This window comes from Parambassis ranga, chromosome 21 (genome assembly GCF_900634625.1).
Source record: "Parambassis ranga chromosome 21, fParRan2.1, whole genome shotgun sequence".
In the NCBI taxonomy this organism is placed as follows: Eukaryota; Metazoa; Chordata; class Actinopteri; family Ambassidae; genus Parambassis; species Parambassis ranga.
In genome coordinates, this window is record NC_041041.1 from 7,805,595 (window position 1) to 7,830,198 (window position 24,604).

The 24,604-nt window shown below is 43.5% G+C and overlaps 1 protein-coding gene across 5 annotated transcripts; it reads left to right on the forward strand.

Annotated features, from left to right (window-relative positions):
- The first annotated feature begins 410 nt into the window (after window positions 1–410).
- Window positions 411–21,230, forward strand: akap11 (A kinase (PRKA) anchor protein 11). Of its 5 annotated transcripts, none has more exons than XM_028392935.1 (12): window positions 411–674; window positions 4,149–4,257; window positions 6,015–6,125; window positions 6,203–6,256; window positions 6,340–6,471; window positions 7,901–8,165; window positions 8,264–12,641; window positions 13,100–13,240; window positions 15,023–15,109; window positions 17,277–17,323; window positions 17,718–17,911; window positions 18,497–21,230. In XM_028392935.1, the coding sequence occupies exons 2-12, from the start codon at window positions 4,195–4,197 to the stop codon at window positions 18,680–18,682; spliced, it is 5,658 nt and encodes a 1,885-aa protein (XP_028248736.1). In that variant the 5' UTR covers window positions 411–674; window positions 4,149–4,194; the 3' UTR covers window positions 18,683–21,230. The 5 variants fall into 5 exon arrangements, with proteins under 5 accessions (XP_028248736.1, XP_028248737.1, XP_028248733.1 ...); XM_028392936.1 differs by lacking the exon at window positions 411–674 and adding an exon at window positions 683–927; XM_028392932.1 differs by lacking the exon at window positions 411–674 and adding an exon at window positions 2,962–3,130.
- Window positions 21,231–24,604: the final 3,374 nt, after the last annotated feature.

A 24,604-nucleotide genomic window follows, 5' to 3' on the forward strand; every position in this document is an offset into this window, starting at 1 on the left:
CCTGAAAAGGTAGTTAACCTGGAAATGATTATTCTTATTTTACCTTTATCTCCCTCTGTCTACTTTACAGTTCTCGCCACTGTCCCATTTCAATAAAGAATTCTTACAGGAATGTGCAGACAGAATCTGGTTAACAAGAGGGAAGAAAGAATCCTAAGCAACAGAATGTATACATACAGAATGCAGAATAGAAAGACGTTAAATAGTTAAAACAATGTTGTGTCTTATTGGAATATGTGGCAATTAATATGTAGAAATGTAAAGATTATGGGTAGTGTTTACTGTGTGGGCCTGCAGTTTGATCGTTCTGCCTTTGACTTTGTGAGTGCGACACGCATTGTTTTCTCGGTGTGCGATTAATGATGCCTCGCTCTTGTTTTCATGGGAAGAACGACAGTGGATGGAGAGTTCGGATCACTTTTAGGAGTCGTTTGAATCAAAATGCCTTCTTGAACTCATTGTTTCAATTTTAGAAAAAGTCTTAAAATGAATGAACTAACAATAGATATGAAGATGATAGGAGACAGTTATATCAGCAGCTCCTATTTCGTTCCTCCGGCACGTGTTGACGGTTTTTGATCTGTGGAGTTCAAAACGAGCAAATCGTTCACGGATTGAACATCCGCCACAGCGGCTACCGTCATCACTGCTGGAGTCCGACACTGAGCGCTGAGGTGAGCTGACTTACTGACGCTTAGTAGATATGTTTAGGATAAACAGCAAATGGCTGCATATGTCTGTCTGTTCGGTATTTGTTTTTACCGTTCTACAGTGACCGTTAGCTCGGTGGCTAGGCGCTAAGCTAGCGACAGCAGGGTGACATCATAGCCGAGCTGACCGCGGCCTGGTTCCTCTGCTACTAGCCTGGTGATTGACAGCCTGTCAGCTCGCAGGCGGCTTTCTGTTGCTGTGGAGAACTGTTGATGTGTGAGCCCCCGGGATTTGTTATTATAAACTCTTTTCTGTGGATAAAGTGTGTTAAGTATAACGTGCTAGCTAACCGTCCGTGTGTTTTGGACTGCATAGAGCCTGATCAGTCGTGAATCAACATCAGCATCCGCGGTGTGTGGTTCCTTTTGTGGCCTGCTGCGGCGGGTACCAGCCCTGTTGAGCTGTAACATTAGCCGACTGCTCTCCCACACACATACACCCTTCTGGATAGATTGGCCTTAATTAGGACTTAGTTAACAAGAGTAATTATTTATAACACACTCAAGTGTCGAATGTAACATCAGTTGTTGTATGATGGGTATCAACAAGTCATGTAGCGCAAAGTGTTTGTATGTAAATAATCCAGCACTGTTTGTAGCAGCTCCCTATACATCTTGATTCTGCAGCACAGAGTTTAGTGAAAGCATGATGTCCTTCTGTAAAATGTGCAGTTTAGTCCTTTAAGAGGCTATTTTTGGACCAGCACAGGGGTGTCACTTAAAGGGAAAGATCACCCTGAAAGATCTCTTTTCTCTTTTTGTAAGTCAGTATCTACACTCCAAGACCTAAAGCCTGGATGACAATGTCAGTTTAAAAGGTTTATCCATCCAGTACTATACATCAGTGTAATACATTCTGAGATGATGCATGTGAATTTACAGATATGCTTAATTATAGGCTATCAGTATTGGCCAGAAGCTAAAATGAGACATCAGCTTCAGGCGAAAATGTGGGCCAAAAGACATGACATATTGTCAAGTTCAGTTTAAAAAGGCTCATTTTATTCCATTTTACAAATTGACTCTCTGCCTTCTTAAATGTTTTTACTAAGGTTTCGGTGAACAAATCAAGATATGGGTAAAACAATGTCTACTAAGATATCATCCATGTGTAATTGGTCTGATCTTCTGTTTTGGCCATTACACCTTTAAATAAAGAGATGAAAAATTAGTAAAAGTATGTAAAACATTTTCCAGCATGTTGGAAATAGCCTTTGTTTTGTTATGTTATATGGACAGTGCCAAGTGCCAAAATACAAATAATCAGATTTTATTCAATATAACTAGATTTAGAGGTCATTTTGGAGTCCCTTTAAAAGCTGATATTCATGTGATAGTGTGTGACATTATAAAATAACCCCTAAAGACCATGTGGTGCTGCAGTAAACTGAGATTATCTCTCATAAAGCATTTAGAATTTCACATGATGCATTCAAGTAGAGTCGGAAAGTTCCAAGTCAGATTCTTCCTTCTGGTGGTGAGGAAAAAAAGGATGCATTTCAAACCTGTTGGTGGCTTTAGGGGTTCAGTGTCACAATAATCACCTGTGTTGATATATTGTGGTATATTTAGTTTAGATACACACCTGCCTTACTGTTGTCATCAGACCCAAAACACCTGTGTCTTGTTAAAGACCACAGTGAGCTGTGAGTTTTTATGTTCTCCAGAGTGTCCTTCTCTCTGTTTATCTATCCTTCCGGCCACCCACACTCATGCTCAGTATTTGGCCCACATCAAGAAGATTTTAGACTACACAGTTCCTCCACTTGGCAGGTTGTTGTTTTTCTGTCTCTCTGCGATCATCTCCAGAATCTTTCTGGCTGAGTCTGCTAAGCTTGGTTACATTTCTGTGTAAACGGTGACAATTAGTTTTATGAATCAGCGCTTGAGGATTTGTGAGACAAATCTTAGTTCCACTTAATTGCCGTTTTTCCATGACATGACTAATACTAAATACAAATCTCATTATGTGACCACATTTGTTGCATAAGTTGATGATGTTGGCCTGTTGAATTGTTTCTCATAAAAAGGCACTGCGGAGGTAAAACATCCTCACACATAAGTGTGGTAAACATGAAACATTCCACACTTATGTGTTAAGGTTAGTCACAGCACTGATAGACGTCACCGTGCCCCTTCCCCTAAGTGAGTGAATTGGGATGCTCTGCATTGTTGAGGTTAGGCAGCAGTGGCGGTGGTGTTGGTTTTGTATAGCCCACTAAAGCACTCGTGAGAAGCCAGGAGGTCCTGGATCACCAGAGGAAGCCGGTGGCATGTATTCTGCTCCCTTTGCTTCACAGGATGCAGGATGGGCTGATCAATAGAGCCGCCCACATGTGTCTAGACTCATCTAGCTGCTTTGGACCATACCTCAAAGGAGAGGCTTGGATTTCTTGGGAAACTTTTCCTTCTTGTACACTGTAAATATTTTGCCTCCTTTACTTGCTCTCTCATGCTGCTTACCAAGTGTGTTTCCCCTGCTCAGAGCACACACCCCTGCTCTCCTGCCTTTCTCTTTGATCTTTGATGCAGGCCCGGCTGTTTAAAGAATCATCATGTCATTGTATGACACTGCTTGTGCAGTGTCATTGTATGACACTGCTTGTGCAGTGTCATTGTATGACACTGCTTGTGCAGTGTCATTGTATGACACTGCTTGTGCAGTGTCATTGTATGACACTGCTTGTGCAGTGTCATTGTATGACACTCATTGTATGACACTGCTTGTGCAGTGTCATACAATGACTAGCAAGGCGCGCCACAGGCTAGGGTGAAGTGTCTTGCCCAAGAACACACAACAGTGACTAGGGAGGTTATTGGACAACCCTGCTATCCCACTGCGCCACTGTTGCCCCTTAAAGTCTTTCTTAGATATAAACAAAGATGGATAAAACTTGCATGACATCACACACCCAGCTGTCACCATGTTGGCCGTTCTGTTTTAATCCAGAAACGGGGAAATCGAGAAAGAGGTAGAGATCAAGACACCCACCTGTCACCAGTGGATGCACCCTTAGTTATGCATCACTTTACGTCTTTTTTTGACATTTTAACTCAGATACTCGTAGCAAGGCACCAGAGTCCATGGGGAGAACTGCATAGGCTTTGTTTCTCAGTGCTTGTGTGACTTTATCATGTCATGTGTGCAACAGCTACACCAAGACATAATGAGAGATCTGATTGTTCAATAATAACCTTTATACTGTCATGTGACTGCTGCTGTGGTTGATGGTGGGGGGGCTGAGTAGCATGTGAGAGCAACAAAACGATCACTGAACATTTCTGTTTGAGGCTTGTTGTTCAGAGAACGAGGCTCAGCTATGAGACTGAATGCGATGATGTAGAATTTAATTTCTTTACTTGTTCTCATTTTAGCAGTAGCACATATTTGATATGTCATTCACCCTGTCATTTTTGTTGTTTTTCTTCTGCTTACAGGTGTGTGGCCAGTCAGCCCACCAGCCACGTGCACCTCCCTGTTGCTATGGATGCCTGCGCCCGAATCAGAGGAGTCCCACTAAGATCTAGGGCCTCAGTCCGGAAAGAGGTCAGTCTCTACAGGGCTCTAGAGTGCGACCATTTTGGGCGCACATGCGACCTAATTTCTCAAAGGTGCAACCAAAAAATATCAGAGGTCGCACTGGTACGACCAGCTGTAAGAGGGAGATACGTTCTCCGCGACTCTCAAAAGTCTCCAGCAACAGACACACATCAGGCCCATATCGTGGTCTGAACCAATCAGAGACGGTGAAGGGCGGGACCTCCGTGTGTGTGTCTTTGAAAACGTGTCTGCTGCGGTCAGCCGAGACCGAACATTCAGAGAATGACGCGGACATATGCTGTGCAGAGCTGATGCTGTGTGATAAAGCTTGTTCCATACTGCACGAGAACAGAGAGATATGAACAAAGTTCGTTTCGGCCCGGACTTTTTAAAACGTGTGTGCAGAACTCATACGACCCTCTCACTGCACCGCTCAGCGCGCACACACACAGACAGACCGGTATTAACGACGTTTAGTTTAAGTGAACATACAGCGGAGGAGCAGGATTTGTTGCAACTATGCGGGTTTTGCTAATTTGCTGTTGACCTGAATGACGGGTGATAACGAGCCGGTCATGTTCAGGGAGGGGGCGTGACGTGCGCGTAGCATTATAACAGAACAGCAGGTCTGACGGACAGTGTTATCTGACCTGTGAGGTTCATCCATGAAGGCTGAGTCACTGACTGACAGCAGTCAGCTGGTTTAAGGAGTTATAGTACATGGTTACATGATGAACACCCATTTAAACAGTATTGTTATTATCCTGCTATAGTAGAGCATTGTCTGCCAGTATGATGTCTGCATACAGCTAAAACTGTAACAGAATGAAAAGTCTGTCAGCTGCAGCTCAGCTTTAGAAAGAGAGGAGACAGAGAGGAAGAGAGGAAGAGGTGAGGAAGATGAGAGAAGAGATACTGTAGCTGCATTAGAAATGTGTTGAAGAAAACAAAATATATATCTCAATCACAACTATTAAATAAATAAAGGTGTATATGATTTTAATCATTTTTAATTCCCATTGCCAGATAGATAAGTGAGGAGCAACAGCCAGAAAATACAGAGAGAAAGCAAACAGGGAACTGAAGAGTGCTGTAACTTTGAATCTTCATTATGGATTTCTGACAGGCAGACCTGTTGGCTGGTTTGTCCATAATTTGAATGAGTACTCTCAGTACATGTATTTATTTATTTGTATTTACCTGTGTTCATTAAACAAGGTCCAAAGTCAGTTTAGGATGATATGTGATTATTAAGCCCGTTCATATTTCCTAGAGATCAATTTTTGGACCTCAGTATTTCTAAAACTTTGGCTGCAGCCCTGCGAGGCCGTCAGGTAAACAGTAGATGTAGCTGCAGATGATGAGAGAAGATGAAAAGAACTTCTGCGTTAGGATAGGTGTAAGTTAAGGCCTGATCGATAAAATATATGGACAGCAATTAAAAAACAAACTGCTGTGTGATGTGTGATGCGGTGCACCTAACTTTTGTGCCGGTGCACCCAAGAAAAAAAGGTTAGGCGCACCGGTGCAACCAGTGCAAAAAGTTAGTCTAGAGCCCTGCTCTATATCTGTACTAGAGGACACAATTTCTTTTAGTTTTTCTAAATTTTAGAAATTGGACTTTGCACCTCACCAGACACAATGTGGATGTACATGTATGATAATATCACATGCATTTTTTGCATTTGTAAACATTGGCTTGTCATTATAGATGTGGGGTGACCATATACTAATTCTATGCAACGCTGCATGTGTGTTTACAGACTGTGCGTGACACGGGTCCACAGTCAGTGAAGAGCCTGTTTAGGAATAAAAAGGAGCTATGTGGCATTGGGCTAGAGCTTCCCAACAGAGACACCACAAGACTGACAGAGGTTTGTTACACCAACAGCACTGAATAAAGCTGAAGCAAAGACACATTTTTACTGACCGATAACTGTGCTCTTTTCAGGTTCATTTTGTGTGCCTGCCTGGTCAGTGTGAAGGGGAAGATGTCACCCAACAGGTAAGAATTCATAAAGAACCATAAATATGTTCTGAATGAGCTCTAGATCTTGTAAGTTAATTCTGTGTGGTCTCCATCCCCAGGCTCTGTCATCTCTGCCAGCGGCACTGTGCGATCTTCTCAGGTCGCTTCACGTTCACGGACTGAAGAATGACGAAGTTCTGCTGCTCAAAGACTCCCGCAGGCTGGCAGAGCACAAGGATGCCGGGCCTCAGGTAGGTGACGGACCTTTCCTTCAGTAGGAATTTGCTTAGTCAGCATGCTGAGGGAAGCAGAAGTAAGGGGAGAGAATAACAGGAAGTAAGAATGGGCAGTGCTCACACTTTTCTGTGCCTGTAGATGTCTCATGGATTTAAATAAGGACTGAGGCCCCTTCAGTTTTAGCTCACTATATTGCAGATATAATTTCAGAGACAAATTCAAAGATAGATTTTTATCCTTCAGGTGAGTCTACAACTGTAAAATGTGTGCACATACACCAAAAGTGATATTTTACGACTGAAACAATGGACTGAAATCTAAACTAAATAAAAAGTTAAAAGATAAAAAGTGTTTAAAATGTTATTTTATGGGATCAGAGAAAACAGAGAAAATCACTATGGTATTCTTAAAACACCCGAAATTCACTGGGCTTGATTCTTTTGGGGATCATAAAGTTTGTATCCTGCACTCTCTTCCCATTTGTCATCCAAAAGAATGGCCAGAAAAGAAAAGGCCACTGCATACTCTAGCTCTCTTTGCCAATTGACCAGCTGCGGTGGTCTCTTCCTTTTACTTAAGTCTAATTCCACTGAACCACCTCTAGCTGAAAATAGGACAGGGAGTTCTGAATGTTTCCCCTTATGGTCCTACACATTGTTTATCAGGACAAATGCCAGAAACGTTGTAAGAAGTCCTTGAGTAGCCTGGACACTTCTGTAGACAAACATGAAGATTGCAGTTCCCATTCAACTTTTATTTATTTAAACCATTGCATTGTGAGTGGAGATGCTGTGAGTCCAAAAAGTGAAGGTGTGTTGACATTTTGAGGCCATAAGATAGTATTTTTATTTCCTTGAAAATCCTGGATGTTTTCAAAGCTACTTGTGTAAATGTCGGTTTTTGACAAGTCCTGTTTATTTCCACTAGAAACATATACACACATGGCAGATGTTTATTTTGATTTAGAGAAAAGGTATTTTTAGAACTCATCAGTAAAACAAAATTCCACCAGTTGATTAAATTGTTTTCCCACTTGATGGCCTCATCGGTTTCTGCATGTAAACAGACGTACCAAGTCTTTCTCACGCTTTTGAAGAAATGCAGGTGGCATAAATGGCCATTTTTTTTGGCTCACATTTGCAGCTCTCTCCTTTGTGGTCCTGCACTTTATTACTGTGAACAAAGCTTAGTCTGTGGGTTCAGACAGCAAGACTTCCCACACATGGATTTTAGAGTAGACTTGCACCAAATGATTCGCATCTTGCAGTCAGAGCACAGCCATAACAAAACACTTCCAGCCTGTAAGATTAAAACAATCTCACGTGTATTCATTTTAATTTGAAAAAAGTCAAGATATTTCATGCTAACATTTGGCAGCTTGGTCTCCTCTTCTTCATTATAAAATGTCATCATCTCTATTTTCTTCCTTTCCTCTTCCTCCAGCGATTGTTAAAGGCTGTGTGTGTACTGAGGCATAATCCCAGCACCAATGTCTACTCTCAGGCCAGTGTGGCGTCTTTAGTGGGCTTGCTGGGGTGCTACATGGTGGGGGTCCGATATGTTTTGGAGCTTCAGGCTCTTCAGAGGGGCACAGCTGAATCCAGCCAGCCAGAGGAAGATGACACCAACCAGTCTGTCTCATCAATTGAGGATGACTTTGTCACAGCCCTGGAGCATCTGGAGGAGGAGGACACAGGAGACAACCCCTGTAGGTTTTAATATCAAACGTTTAGTGGCACTTAGTTGCCTCTGGTGTCTTTTTACTGATGAAAAAGTAAAACAAAGTTCTCTTTCATGTCTCCACAGCTCTCTTTTGCCATTTTAAAAAGCGAGATGTGGCATCACAGACAGTCCCAGCTCACAAGAGAAGGAAGGAATTATCAGGCTCCTGTGTTATTATTAGTTCATCCTCGAAGAAGTATTCGGCCAAACATAATTCTGGTCCAGATGTCTCCGTCACAGTGCAGAGGTCATCAGGCATGGAGTCCCAGTGGACTTACTGTAGTCCTGGAGCTCGTCACACCTCACCTGTGATTCATGTCAGTGAATCAGAAGAGTCCGACTGTTCCAGCCCCAGCCCCATCATTTTCCTAGATGAAGTGGGTTACCAGAAAAGCCTGCTGGCCAAGCTGGACATTCCCCAGGTGCCAGGCGGGCCTAGAGAGAGAGTGGAAGACTCAGACTCTGAAGTCAGTGAATTCTTTGACAGCTTTGACCAGTTTGATGATTTGGAGGAGCTGAGCACAGAGAGTGGCACTCTCACACTGCCCCTGGATGCAATCAGTGCCCCAACTACACAGAAAAAGTCTGCAGAGTCTGGTACCAGTGCGTCCAAATATGTTTCCAGGGGCTGCTCAACCAAGGCAATGAATCCGCACCGCTTTGACCAGCCCACTCTCCCAGCTAATGTGAAAAAACCTACTCCTCTGAAACCAGGTTCTCCCTACTCAGTTCACTCTGAGGTTCCAGATTCTCCTCGATTGGTACAGACCCCCTCTGATGAGAATGGTGGCCCACTGTTCAGTCCTGTTAGCTCCTCTGCTTTCAGTCCTCTGGTGGACTCTAGTGGGCCGCTTGAGTACTTCTGGAAGACAGATGAAGATGCACAGGACAGCTCAGAGCTACGCAAACCCCAAGATCTCTGCTCACTGTACAAGACTTACTCAGACTTTGCCAGCAGTCTGTCCAAAGAAATTCTGGGATCTGTGTGTGGATACCAGTCTGCCGTTGACATCAGTGACAACAAGAATCTTAGTTGCGTCTGCCACAAGGAATTCAAGAATCCTTCGGGCTACCTGATGAAGCTCTCAGAAATACAGGAGACTGTAACGGTGGCCAAGCTGCAGAAGAAGTCTCAGTCTCTGAAGGATGGCATTCAGAGGTTTGCCACTGACTTAGTGGAAATGAGCTTGGGCAGCGCCTTACGAGACCTCCAAAAAGGTGTGTCCTCCTGTACCACCACCTTGTGTCACCTTGCTGCACGACTTACCTCTTCAGTGTTTCAGATGGCCTTCCATGAGATTGGCATGCGTCACGCCTATGTATTGAAGGAGCGAGCAATCAATGGGTTGGCTGGATTCCTGGTTGGAGAGGCTGTGTCTGGAGCTCTAAAGGAGTTTCTTACAGTGAAAAAGCAGATATTCCACAGCACCGTGTCACGTTTTGCTGCCGACTTGGCTGAGGAGCTGGTGTTTGAAGGGATCATGGAAGTATGTCAGTTCTCCCACCCCTCAACTCCTCTCACACCTAGTGACTGGTCTTTTGGCAATGGGCAAGAGGAAGAGGAAGAGGAGGAGGTGGTTTCCTCATATGCTTCAGACTTGTCTGAGTCTGTAATCCAGGAGGCCTTTATAGAGCTCTCTCAGGCTGATGTTGCTTTCACTAGCCAAGCTGCAATTAGTGTGTCGTTGGACAATGTTTGTTATGTTAGTGCACTGAACATGAGCACTCATACCTGTAGTACATTTGCAAACCAGCAGGTTTTAAGTTCTAGCTCCACTACAGGAGCCCCATGTCCCTCAGGAGAGGATGCATCCTGCACCGTGAAGAAAGCCCTGTTCACTGTATCAGGCATGGCCAGCTGTATTCCTGTTCCCCATGCAAGCCAAGCCCTCTCCCACTTCCAGGATTCTGAAGAGCCCTGTGAGCATAGGCCGAGCTTGTCAGATGCCCCACAGGGCAGCCCTAAATGTGCCACAGTACTGTCCTCTGACAGCACTTCATCCTCAAAAAATCACCCATATAGTCATGGAACACAGACCTCAATACCTGCAGAAGACCAAACAAAGTCTTCATTTCAAAACTTTTCAGGCAACATGGTGGATATGATAGTAACTGAGGCCCGTGAACTGATCACTGCCTCTAAGATGAAGAAAAGTTTTGGTGACTGTGCTGATTTCCTGACAAAGACAATTGGAAGAGACTCAAAACAAGATGATTCTCCAGATTCTCCTTCTAGACAGGGAGCTGGCAGGGAGAGTTTCAGATACGACTGTAGGGATTCTGGATGTTTTAGGCAGAGTGACCCTGTTCAGCAAACACCAGACCTTTGTGTTCCTTCCATTTCCTTTCAGACAGCCTCTCATAGCCAGAAGGGAGTCCATTGTGAGATGGACCTCAAGAACAAAGGGGTGGCTGAAACACAGCCTATGATGATGGATACTCTTGATGTGCCGGGTACTGAGATGGGCGGACAAAGGAGGATTTCTGTTCCTGTGGATGACTCAGCTCCTAGTTCTGGCCGAAAATCTGGTGGGACGCCTGGCACTCCTCCCTCCACTCCTCAGCAGCCCAGTGAAGTGTCCAAGGAGAAGCAGATAAAACAGTTCTCCAAAAAGCTGAAGACCAAACTGGCCAAGGAATTTTCTCCTGCAACGCCACCTCCCACCCCTCACTATCAGCCTGAGCCTGGACCAGGGCCAAAAGACATCGTCCCTGAGGCAGACAAGGCAGAGTTCATGCTCAAATTGATGAGGTCTCTCTCTGAGGAGGCCAATGGCAATGAGGATGAAGAGGAGGAGGAAGAAGAAGGTGGCACTAACAGACGTTCAGAGACAGAGGGTGGCCGACATGACCTCAACCAGACATCCTCTCGCCGGATGTCCAACAAGGAAGCTCTCCACTATGCTGAGCGGTTGGCATGCCACATAGTCTCTATGGCAACAGAGATGGACACCCTGGGAGTGGCAGAGGACGGCGCAGAGAGGAGCAAGGGGGGCGATCGAAGGAGAGACAGTGTGGCTCAGTTCTCAGAGCAGACCCTGAACACTTTGTGGGTGTACGCTGGTGAGGTGGCAGGAGAGGTCATCAATGATGTGAAGAGGATGGTGAACTCTGGACAGCAGTGTCCGTATCACAGGGCGCTCAGAAGGAGAAGCTTGGAAAGATCTAGCTCTGAATGCTTGCATCACCACCACCGACACCAGTCTCAACCCAGCACAGACCAGAACAAAGACTGGAGGTTAGTAAGGCTGGCTGAGCAGTGGTCTAATGACCTGATTGCCTCAGTCTCCCGGTCTCCTACCTCCACCCCGAGCACTATCTCCAGCTTCAGCTCTGGTCTGTCCTCTGAGTATCCCAGCTGTGAAAGTGTGACAGATGAATATGCTGGCTACCTCATCAGAGTACTGAAAAAGGAAGGAGGCAGCAGGGAGTTAGTTTTAGACCAGTATGCAAGCCGTTTAGCATATCGCTCTATAAAACAAGGCCTAGCTCATGCCAGTCGCAAGATCAAGCAGAGAACTTCTACCAACCGCCTCCACTCCTCCAAGTCACTTCCAGATGAATGGAAGGCTTCTGGAGGTAGTGAGGTGTCGTCACCCAAGGAGACAGCAGAGTCAGCAAGGATTCAGTTAGTTGATGATCCTCAGTGTTGCTGCAGGGACTCTGAAGAGCAAAGAAAGAGGGAATACATGGATCTGGTCAACTTTGCAGAATCGTTAGCTTACAACATCACCTGTGACGTCACACGCAAGCTGCGCCTCTCCTCTGTACGACTACCCAAATCTTTCACTGACTCCTGTCTGTACAAAAAGTCCAAACTTGAAGACATGGCAGACACCCTCATCAGGAACTCCTTCTCCTGCCCCCTGTTGTCTAAAGAGGGCAAGAGCAGGCATTACCACAGTACTGGAAGCCTGTACGATGGAGGCTACAGCAGCAGGGCGATGCAGGTAATTGAGCATTATGCCAGAAAAATAGTGGATGACACACTGAAGATGAGCCTGGCTTCAGTTAGACATTCATCACGGGTCCACCAAAGGACCCATGGCCATGACAGACCCTCTCACACTCAGAGGTTGTCAGATGGGCCTGCACTTGCCCGTGCAATTGGTGAAAGGACATGCCGCTACTGTCAGGTGCAGGAGTGTCCGTACTGCACCAAAGTCAGCCGGCATTACCAACCTGTATTACAGAGGAAGAGAGGAATGTCGGAATGTCAGACAAGGGCTGAGAGGCTCTCTGGCCTGGAGATTCCCAAGATCCACATTGACCTGGACCACAGGGCAGCATTTGCAGAAGAGATGGTAACCATGGCAATGGAAACGGCAAAACGTGAGCTGAGTAACACCAGCCTTAATGCGGACAGCGGCATCGGCCATGACGGCACAAGCTATGCTGAGAGCCTAACTGCAGAGATCATGACATCAGCCCTGTCCAACATCTGCCAGGCTTCCAACATCAGGTACCTACACCATGATCTATACTGGTAATAGATCTTCACATGCCCTTAATAGCCAAGGTCATACACATGAATCAAAAACATTTGTAAGATACTTCTGCATTAGCCATAAGAACTCCAAATCAAATACAGGCTTTTTTCTTTAAAGGAATACATTATTCACATATCTTAAAATTTAAATTAAACTGTGTGTAACTTCAATAACTGTACAAAAAAATGAAATAGTATTTGGCTGATCTGCAGACTTTCTACAGTTGATCACAGGGTAGTTTGAAAAACAGATTTTAGAGTCTGTAAAGTGCAATATCTGTTATTTTACTGTTTTCTGTGTGCACTTGAATGTTTTAAGACATGCTTAGAATCTGTTCAGAGATTTAAACACCTGACTTTATCTTTTCGTTAAAAGAGAACTGTCACTGTCACTGAGTGTAAATTTCACTTCACCTGTTTGTGGCTTTAAGTTCTTCGGGAAGGGAAGCCACAGAGTCCACTGTGTCCCAGCAGCTGAGTGTTGGAGATGACAGTCTGGGCAGCTGGTCTAACCTGAGCTTTGAAGATGAGCACCCAGACGACAACAGCAGTTTCCTCCACCTCAGCGACAGGTAAACAACCACTAAACTTTTCACACCTATCCAGATACCTGGTAAAGTGTGATTTCGACAAAGTGATATCATGTAAGCACATTTCCAGATATTTTAGAGCAGTTTTGTTCAGTTTTGGTATTTTCTACTGGGAACAGACATGTAGAAATCACTGTTGTGATGATTTCTGTGTAGTTTTTGTCTGTGGACTTTCACATTTTAGTTTGTCTGCTCTGGTGTGAATCACTTCATTAGTTCGTAAAATTTGTAGCAGTTGCCTCTTGGTTTGATTTCATTTTCACAGAGAAAAATCCAACGTATTGGCAGTACTTCAGTTGTGATAGGCTCATTATGTGATTCATAGCTTTTGGCCCTCAGTGGGTTTCAGTTTGGTTGTTTTGGTCTGTGATTACAGTGTTCACACCAGAAACACACAGCACTAATAATATAAGCAAACTAGAATTTGATTCAAATGGAATAAAACCTGCAGATGTGAAAGCACTATTAGAGGGAGGATATTACTTTGTCATGCTGTGTCCTTCTATGATCTTCATCTGCTCAGACCCAGAGCTGAAACTGTCTCACATTGCTTGTGTTGGATCTGTTTTAGAAGGAGTCTCCTGTGGTTGAGTCTAGATGGGAGGTTTCTCAGGGTTACCATGGGGCACAGTGTATGTTTTGGGAACCTCATTTAAACTCCACTGCCAAAATGCAATTTTCCCTGATGTGTGCATTATACACAAGCTATGAAGGATATGTTATTAAATATTTTGCTGTCTGTGTTGCCAAGTCCTTAGTAGTAGCTGTGGCAGAATTGGCCTTGGACATCACCTTTGTTTGTACATATTAAAAAAAATGGAGTGAGTGTGTATCAGCCCTCTCAGTGACAGGGTCCCATAAAGTCTGGGAATTTAGGTTGTTGACATTTCTGGCAGAAGTTTCTATCTCTATGGAAGCAAAGCTGACAACATTTAAGATACTTTCCCAAGATACTGAAAGAACACAATGTGTTAACGGCTAGGTATGTTGGCCATCGGGGCCAAGTTAATGTATCATAATATTTTTAAAAGGTGTGTCTGAGTGCTCTCCTCACTTCAGGCGCTGTTTCTACAGGAACAAAGTCCACCGTGTGTAATGCATTACTCTCTTCAAAGGCCTACTGCCACCACTCCTGATCAGCAGATGAAATAACGGAAGGAAAAAAAAAAACCCTCACGAGCTTATTGAGTCGTGGAGGATGATGATTGACTAAATGAATGAGCTGTCACAATATGTCACTCAGTCAAACCACAGGGAGAAAGCTATGAGGTAATGACAATTAATGGTGGTATTTTTAGATACCAAAAATGTTCCTCCCTTCAGACTCACTGAGACTGTTGCACGCCACACTATGTGCAGGTTCCAGCCAGCAGGCTAATCATTGACTAATTACAGAGAGAGAGAGTGTGTGTGTTGTGCTTCTGTTGCCAGCTGGTTGTCCTGATGGAACCCAGAGGCTTAACGAGATTGTGTGAGGACAAGAATGTAATGATCTCACATCTCAGGCCTTCACCAACAAACTCTTGATCATCATTACAGATGATTCAGTGGGGATATTCGGTGGAAAAATCAGCATCATTCAGAGGATCCTCCTCTGTTTTCAACCTCACCTGACAGTTAAAGGATTATTCCAAATGCATGCTGTTTACGGACAGTACACAATAGATATAAAACTGCTCATTATCTTGTGTTGCGTTTCAGCAGCTCTCATGTGATAGCCTGTGTCAGTGTTACAGTGCTGTGTTACCTGCCTTCTCTTTTCAGCAGCAATGGGAACAGTAGTAGCTGGAGCAGTCTGGGCCTGGAGGGGGAGGCGTGTGAGGAGCGCATGTCATTCTCCCCCTCTGACAGGTTGGTCAGCAGCTGCTTGACACGACTAAACTTTTCAAACTGTCCATATGACCTGGAGGTTCACCTAGAATGAGGCAAAGAAAACAGCAGTGCTACAGAAAGTGGTCAGCATGTTACAGATCCACATGTGGACACTAAATTGGAGCCATCATATGAAAAGGATTTTCAACAATAGCATATTGATTCATGCTTTGTCTCATACTAGGAACCACCAGCGCTTCCCCCTCCTGGCATGACCGCAGTTAAGCTTTAATATAAATAGGCTTGACATGGCATGTGCTTGTTCTATACTGATGTCAGCATGTGATGTGATACTCAAGTTGTGTTTGTGCTGGTGCTGTATTACTTCATGTATATAAACAGAATAATTTGTTGTGTTATTATATTTTGGGGTTTCTGTCCCTCTTCATATTAATGCTGTGGAAAGGTTTAAAGCCACCATTGGTTTTAGATGGAACTTCTGCAGATTTGCATGAGACCATTCAAAAACACACAGAGATACAGCAATCAAAAGCATTGTCAGACACTGTTCTTCAGGCTAGTGCCGTCATGCACTCTAGATTCTAATCTGACACCAGTCACAAGCTAAGTTGAAATAGCTACAAGTTGCTGATGATCTTTAAAACACTACCAGTTCATTAAAACAATGGGATTAACCATAGGTTTTGTTAAGAGCTGCCTTTGGTTTTCAGTCCTGGCTTCATTTCTCAGCCTCAGAGGTTGTCACTTGTACCATGCAGAGAAAGTATCATTTGAGTTTTGCAGCCACAGCCACAATACCATTGTGCAGTACATGAATTCAGTTCTGATGCTGGGTGGCAACAACCAGTTCTCCGATGTCAAGAGGCTCCCTCAGACATCTGAAGCCAATTAGTGCCAGTTCTGACATAAACTCAAGATGACAATATAAATGAATATGTCAAGCAAGCTTGTACATGTTCATACTCACATCAACTGAAACAAACAGCTCTCAAGAATGCAGCCAAACACCAACAGCTCTCAACAAATATTTACTGTCAGTATGGACCAGTACAGTAAAAAGTAACCGAACCACAAATTCACCTCCAAAGTCTGCTAATAGGAGCGAGGAGGTCTGGACTGGTCACGTTGACGTGTTCTTTGTCTCCTGGTTTTACTAAAATGTTTTGCCCACAGGTGTAACGGTACTGGGGGAAACAAATGGGAGCTTCACTCATTACTGTAGATATTCAACTGTTTACATTTTGCTGATTTACACTGGATAATTCACATTTAAAGCAGAATCCTGTTAGTGTAAATACTTTATTTTAGGTATTATTCATTGAGAAATGTAAAACAAAGTGAGGTAGTTCAGTGCCTGCCATTAGATGGCAGTTTTCTCACAGATTTAAGTTTGTGGTTCAGTTAAAGAATTCAAAATATGCTCAGTGTTAGATGTTTCAAATGGCTGCATTATATCAGTTAGAGCTTATCTTCAGTTCAGTTTAGGAAAAAAAAACATTTAATACTTTGCAAATTACAAATGTTATAAATATTGCACACCTGTCACCTCCATCAAAACAAAGTTCAGGAGTTGCTGTACATAAAAGCATGACTAGTCAATTAGTACAATCTGTTATTCATACGTTGATGGTGTAACCCTGAACAATGTATGTGAAAAAGTATTCATAGACATTTTCCCTCTGCAGAGAAAATGATATCCTTATATCATATCAAGCAAGAGTCTGAGTGTCTGTAGCCGTGGGCTGTGTCAACAACACTGTGATTAACAATCTTATAAAGTGGAGAAATGACTGTTTACCTGTTGGCACGTCACACGGCAAATATTTGCACAATTGACAGAACAGATATCGAGAAGATTTTCAGAAGGAAACTTTCACACTGCATCCAGACGTACTCATCGCCCTCATGTCTTAGCTGACAAAAGATGAAGAGTCAGAAAAGTAAATTCATTGGAATGCGTAAAACAACACTGACTGGAAATATGCAGCACTGAACCCTCTGTGTGTCTGACATGCCTTTTAATCAGGATTGCTTCAATTGCAGTGCTTGTGGCCTATATCCCGCTGTGCTTATGTCAAAGACTGTTAGCTTAGGAATGCTTATTGTTGTTTATCTATCGTCGCATGCAGCTTCCTATGCCATTTTGGCCTTCCTACTAACCTGTGTGATATTTCTCACTCAACAGTGACAACACAGAGGAGAGGGAGACTGAGGTCAAAGAGGAATCCAGTGGTAAGGAAATATTATTTATTCTTCTTCTGGAGTCTGTTTCTAACTCGGCAAAGACTGAAAAAAGCAGATTATGGAAAAAAAATCAATCAGTTTAACATAGCAGCAGGAAACGTGGGGGAGGGACGGCCCCTTTCCTGACTGAGGTCTTGCTCTTTCCACTCCTCAGCTGGATTTCGGCTGGCTGTTGTTCATCTGTCTGCCCGTCTGAGTGCGTTGTTGCCAGGGATTTTACCACCTCCACACTCATTCATCCACTCCCCTCCCACCACAGTCGCTCATTCTTCATTATGTCTTACTAGAGCAACCTCCAGTGAGGGCTCTGAGTAGAACAGTTACACACTCTTCCTGTAGTGGCCTGTCTTGTCAAGTCACAATCGCTTTCTCTGTGCTGCAGGGACTCTGTGTGTGGACAGGACTCTGCCTCCCAGGACCACACTGGTCATTGGGAACTCGGACGTCAGAGAGCTCAGGCGTGGCCCTCCACACTTGACTCTCGACCCCCAGCTCCGGTGCATGCTGCAGTGGGCGGCAGCTTCCATGGCTGACATCCCTCAGATCCAGCTGAGTCTTGACAGAGAGCTGCAGCAGGTGATTCTGAATGTATCCATTAGCAACAGGTTTCCTCTGCTGTATCTATGATTCAGCACTCAAGTCTTTCTTGAACCATGTCAGTGGAAGAACTCATGTTTTCCATGAACGTTGGTTTTAAAGGTTAGCAGTCCTGGTTTCCACTAGCCTTAACTTTGTTATGGAGACAAACAGCTGAAAAAACCACCAGTTAATGCAATGATTAAATAAAACAAGTAGTATAATGTTCACACACACAAAGCCAAGTCCAGCCTCAATGACAACAACAGCCTCCTTCCAAACGTTGTCATTTCAGTGTGTTTATTAGTGAGTTGAATTTCTTTGATTATTTATTTTGTTAATGGCTACCATACTTAGAAGGAACACATAGGAGCGCAAGTATAATATTAAATTGTGTGTTCCTTCTTATGTATGACTTTCATGCTGAATGATTTGATGTCTTTTCCTGTAAAGCGTGACGGCCACACCTTTCATGACTAGTGAGAAAGAAATAGAAGTATTTACCCAGTTTCTTCACACTATTAATCTACATTAGGGTACGCTATGTTTTAGGTGTCCTCCTGATTGATAACTGTGCCCTTTCAGCTCCCAGCAGTGGTTCAACGGCTTAGAGAGAGAAAGTGGCGGGTGGGAGAGCTGCTGCAGACACTGCTGCGCTACTGCGAGGAGAGCCAGGCGCACAGTCAGCCCCAAACCAGAGAGGAGGCACTCCAGGCGGGCAGAGAACCTCACTGCATCCCACTCTTCCAGTGGCTCCTGGAGCACACCTAGGGACGTCTCTTCTTCTTTTTCTCTTCTCTTCAGTTCCAGACAGGGCTTTGCAAACCCCACAGCCCCCAGAGGGCGCCACACAAATCAGCTAATCAGACTTGCTCTTATGAATGTGGGCGGTGTGTGTGTTTTTTGCGTTGCATGCTGTGACCAAGCAGTAATTCTGTTGTGTTTTATTTTTCTTTCCACCTTCTATTTGTTGTTGCAGTTTTATTGTTTATTAGGCTGCTAATTTAGTGAGCTGTCTCCTCTGCCCGCCTACACTTCTGAATTGAAGGCCTCACACCTTGCTGCTGTCTTAGAGAAAGAAAAAGAGAAAGAGAGACCCAGCCCATGAGATGTTTCCAGACAGAATTGCAGTGAGCTGAGAGGAAGAGAATGTGTTTTTTTGTTAGGGAATCCCCACAGCTGCAGGGTGGGTGATGTCATTACACCCACAGCTCACCTCTGTGGTGGTGTTTCCACATGTTAAGAGACCAATTCTTTCACACATACACACAAACCACACCCTTGTATTATCAGAACCAATCCACGATGCATCCACACAGTTATCCCCCTGTAGTATTCTATCATTGTATCAGTCCATTCAGAATTACTGTGCTTGTCGTTCATGGTTTGCTTCAGTGACTCTTCACATTTCATCAACATACTGTCATACATAAACATTGATGAGATGCAGTTAAAGCTATAAGGCAGGACTTGATTGAATGTGGAGTGGAAGTAGCAACATGTTCTAGACGTGATACGTTACCAACTTCTTACTCAAAATCTCTTGATTATGGGGTTGGTTCCAACTAAAGTCTGGCAGCAGCCATTCTCTGAGGTCCAAGCTGGCTTAGCTCTTATCAAAGCCACGGGCACCTCTGGTTCTTTATCATATTCTTTGACCAATCAGAAAAGAGTTTCATGTGTTGACATGTGTTTGTATAATTCATGTTGCTTCCAGAATGGGGGGGGGCGCTCTGTAGCTTTAAAAGTATAAACTCCATATCTGTAGTAAATAGTACTGTTCTGTCACTTTGCACTGATGATCAGACAGATCATTCATTTGGCTGCAGAGTGATAAAATGCACCTAATGAAGGCGCCTCTTGAGAGTATTTGTGTAGCTCTGCTTGCCTAGCAACAATCGTCATGGTTGTCAAACTTAGTAAAATATTCGGAGTGAATGATGTTTAGCTCGGTGGTCGGTATTTGAAAACAAAAAAAATATCTATATTTTTTTGAAGTATTGAATCAAACATGAAATGCTGCTCAAAGTTATGAAAGAAACCGTGATACTTGCTCAGTGCTGCTTTGTCATTGTCCACTCTCCCAGTCATTGCATGATACACTGGTCATCTGGCTCAGTGGCCCACGTCCAGGTCAGGGAAGATCCAGTGACGCAGGCAGCGGATCATTTAGTAATTAAAGACACCCGTCCGCTCTTCACCTCCACAACCACAGACTAGCAGCATCTGCACAGCTCCAGCCAGGACTCGCATTCTGTCACCCACACCACACGGTCAGTCACCGTGTGGAACCAAGGAGTCTGAACACCACAACTTCCGCACAGCAAGCCCCCCTCTGGTCTTAACACACACACACACCCTTATTACTCACCAGTGTGAATGTCCACACACACCCAGCACTAACAGCTACATGCTGAGATGCACTTTTTTTTTTCTTCTGCGGGCTACTACCAGTCAGCTACTGCACAGAATCCCTCCCAAAAGAAGACTATTGGGATGTTTGTATTTATTTATTATTGTTTTTTATGATGTAATCCTCTCATTTAAATCTGGACTTAGAGTTTGAAACACTGTAATATACCACAACCTCATCTATAATTATAAACTAAGTGTTGTTGGTGGTGTTTGCCTGCATGATTCAATCAGATTTTTTTAAGCTCACTATTATTCTTATTATTATTCTTATTATTACTGTATTGGCCAACACTAATTGAGCTGCAGTGATTGGTGGGTGTCCACGCTGCCTCACAGTAGGCCTTTACATGCCTTGTTTGTTCCTGCTTATTCTCTGGGCTGCCAAATGGACATATAATCTTAACGGTGTTCGTCCTGTTTGATTTGTTTACGCACAAATGTGAAAATTTTTGATGCCCATTAAAAAATAATGAAGACACAGTGAAGTATTACCAGCAAAGTCAGACAGTGTGTTTACATTAAAGGAATGTATTGAAGAGAGAGTGTCACAGTGTATAAATCCTCTCCTGGAGTGAATGTCTAGTTGTTGAAGTAGGACTTTCCCAGGTTATTTCCAGCCCTGCCTCCTTCTGTTTTCTTTCTTAACATTCCTGTGCATCCCAGATGACCTATAGCGCTATTATCATTGTATTTGTGAAAGCTGAATGTGTACTTGCCAGGCATCCAATTAGAAAACTGTACAGTAAATCTATTTGTTTTTGCTACTGTTGTTTCCAGTGTTACAATCTGCCTCTATTCAACCACACAGTAAAAGTAAAAAAAAAAAAAACAGATGTACCTCACCGCCTCTGTATTTTCCTGCTTCCTTGTAAAATCCTGCCAAATAAAGATATTTAATAAATTATAATATATATATATACACAGTGAGTTCACTACCTGTCCTCCCTAGTGGCATTGCTGAATAGTTTACACATTCTAAGCTTGAAAAGTTTATGTCAAAAAACTCAATGTGACAATAAAGCTTTTTCATGTGCTCAAAGTTATATGTCTTTGTTTTGTTTTATTGAAGATCCCACGCATGCATGTTGAATGTTTCTGACTTGTGGAACTACAGGTGCTTCCTGCCAGACTTTAACCCGTTGTTTTCTATGCTAAATTCAGCTGCAATTAAAAATGAAAAACTTCCAACACCAGCTGAGAGCAAAACCGCTTGCGGCGTCAGGGGGACTCCACCATTCCCAGCCTTCCTCCTCACTCGTTTTTTTTTTGCGGCTCCTTCGGCCCTATGATTGGATGACATCATGGTCATTTGTTCCGCGTAAACGTAACCATGTGTTGTATTTGGCTGATGTGTAATTGACCAACTGTGACGGTAATTTATGACGATGTGCTGAGAGTTCGCTCGTAGCTGACTCAGGCGTCAGCGTCTTAGCTCCTGTAACAGTGCGACCCCCTTTTCCAGGTCGTCCACTGGCAGCTTAAGGTTAATGCAGCTCTCGCTGATTTAGAGACTGTAGTTGTTTCCACTGTTTGTTCTCTGGTTGTAAATCTCTCAGAGTCCACCTCAAAAATGTCAGGTTGGCTCTCAACATGTTGAGAGGAGTGAGTCCTTTGTTCTAAAATTTTTAAGGTGATAAATGTGTCTGCCAGGGAAGCATGAAGCATGTTTGACTGTAAGACACGATTGTGATGAAACTGCTTCTCATCAGCTGACACATTGGTCATTTGGAGTTCGTTGGTAAAGGGCTGCATGGTCATGTTCCTGGAGCACTTACTCAATCTCTCAGATTATAGATGCAGCAGTTTGCAAAGTCACGAAACCATTAGTTTCAGCTGTGATGCTCACAGTAAAACCTCGCTGTCATCCATCATTATCAGATCATGTTGCGGTTTCCCTGCTGATAATAAATCAAATCAAAGAACTTTATTTGTCCCCTGGGCAGCAAATATAGTTATAAATAAATAAATAAATAAATAAATAAATAGCCTTCCTGCTGCTAACATCAGAGAATCCTCCAAACCTATTAAACAGCTGTCACTCCACCAGCCAGAACTGCTCCACCCTTCCTCACTGTTATCTGTGCTGCAGGTGCCAAACGAAACAGACTGGGCTGTGTGTCTATTAACGATGGTCTCAATAACAGTGCTGCAGTTCTCCGTCGTGCCTGGATACAGCCGCACAAAACAGCCATTGTTGCTGTGTGATTAGATACCACACAGGCATAAAATGTATAATTAGGTAATGTTTGCTACAATGGCTGGTACCTGTCAGCATGAGGCTCTGTGTGTGTGTGTGTGTGTGTGTGCATGAATGGAGGTGTCTGTCTGACAGAAAAGAAAGAGAGAAGGGAGCAGGGAAGGTGGGAGTACCTAATTGCAGGCTGTACAGTGATACAGGAGACGAGGAATGTGTCTGACAAGCACATCTTTGATCTGCGGAGTGGCGGGAAGCTGACAGACAGTGAGAGGTGCAGCCGTACAAGGATAAAGCTTAGCTCCAGCTCGTGGGTGACCTGACTGAGTCATTTCCAGCAGCCTTAAAATTAGAAGACACAGATCGAAATCTCAGCAAACTGTTGTTTGCTCTGAGAAAGAAGGAAGAGTAGGCGCAGGGAGAGAAGATGCATTCTTTCTCTTTCAAAGCAATATGACACAACATTTTATCTGGTGGCCTCCTGGGACTCAGACTTTATGTTTAAGTAAAACAGGCCTAATGACATGTTTTTTTTTAATTTATTCTTTAATTTATCATATTTCCAACACATTTCATGAATTGCATTTATGGTGTCAGTGTGTCCGCGCCCTAAGGTTCAGCACGCACAGAAAAAGTAAAAATACACAGGGGAAAGTCCCATTACTAACCGATGTGGGTACAAAGCAGAAAACATTTCAGCCATTCTTGCTGTTCATTAAACAAAAAATTCAAAAGAGAAACAGTAACAGGTGTCACCAGCCTAATGATGGTTGGCCCTGACTTTATCTGTGCTGCACATGTGTAGGCTGTGAAAACAGATGGCTTTCTGTATTAGTGGATGGAGTGTAGTTGTCATGGAGACACATCTGTTAACAACCTCAACAAAGCTTGTTTATGAAAGTTCTCTTTCAGTCATTCAGTCTTTTTGCTAGTCCAGTGTATGAACACGATGACAATACTATTTTTAATGTTATTTTACAGGCCGATGCTCATTTTAATAGCTGATATCTGCTAATACCAATATCACCCCAAAGAGGAGTCGTTTTAAAACATGTCCTATCATAGTGGTCGTATTTAGGAAGCTTACATTATTTTACCTTGATACACAGAAATATAATTTACAGTAAGAGGCAGGTCTCTTTCTATATTTAATGGTCAAAGCTTTATGCCTCAACAAGACTTTGCTCCCCTGGAGCCAGCTCTTCACCAGATTGTTCACTCATTGTTATGTTGGAAGTGAAAACAATGACCAAGCTACACTGTTACTACTGACTGCTTCAGTTTTTCTTTGAAGATTTTCAGATTTCTTCCACCCTGACATGAATCCCAGTTCCAGCATCCCCACAGCATCATACTGCCACCACCGTGTTTGACTGTGGGAACTGCTTATACACCTCTCCTGTCTTTCTCTAAATGAAGGCAACATCTGTGTGACTAGAGAGCGTGCCTCAGTCTGGCTTGAGGGTGTCTTTTCTCTTGGCCTGTAACCTGGCAGTCCATTCCTGTGCAGGACTGTGGTGTGTCTCTTCTAACACTTCAATTCCAGACTTGGCTATCATTCGCTTGTGTCTTGGCAGTTGTTCTGAGGTCTTTATACACATCTTTCACTTCCTACCTCTTCCAGTCTGCACTGTTTGACTTTGTTTGAACTTCTTGATAAACCCCCTCACACCGGCTCTTCAAACATAGAAGCACTTTGATAAACATGTACATCCTTCCCCTGCTTTAACAGTCATTTTTCTCAAGTCTAAAGTTATTTCTTTCACTTTTGTCTTAATGCTTTCACAAGTGTTAAGGCAAAACATTATTTGTTATCAAACAGTTACAGGGTCACTCAGCTAAACGGAGACAAAAAAATTACACTGTGCAAATTAAAGTAATTAAGGCTTTCTTAAGGGAAACTGTGGTAACATTTCTTTGCCTTATTAAACAGCACAGAAAATATTTGAATAGGAATGATATTTTCATAGGAGGGATAACTGTATTTGTATTTCTATAATCTCTGTTTTAGGGCAGTACGTATCCGTCCATCCATCATCTGAACCCGCTTTGTCCTGCAGCGCAGGGTCACAGGGGGCTGGAGC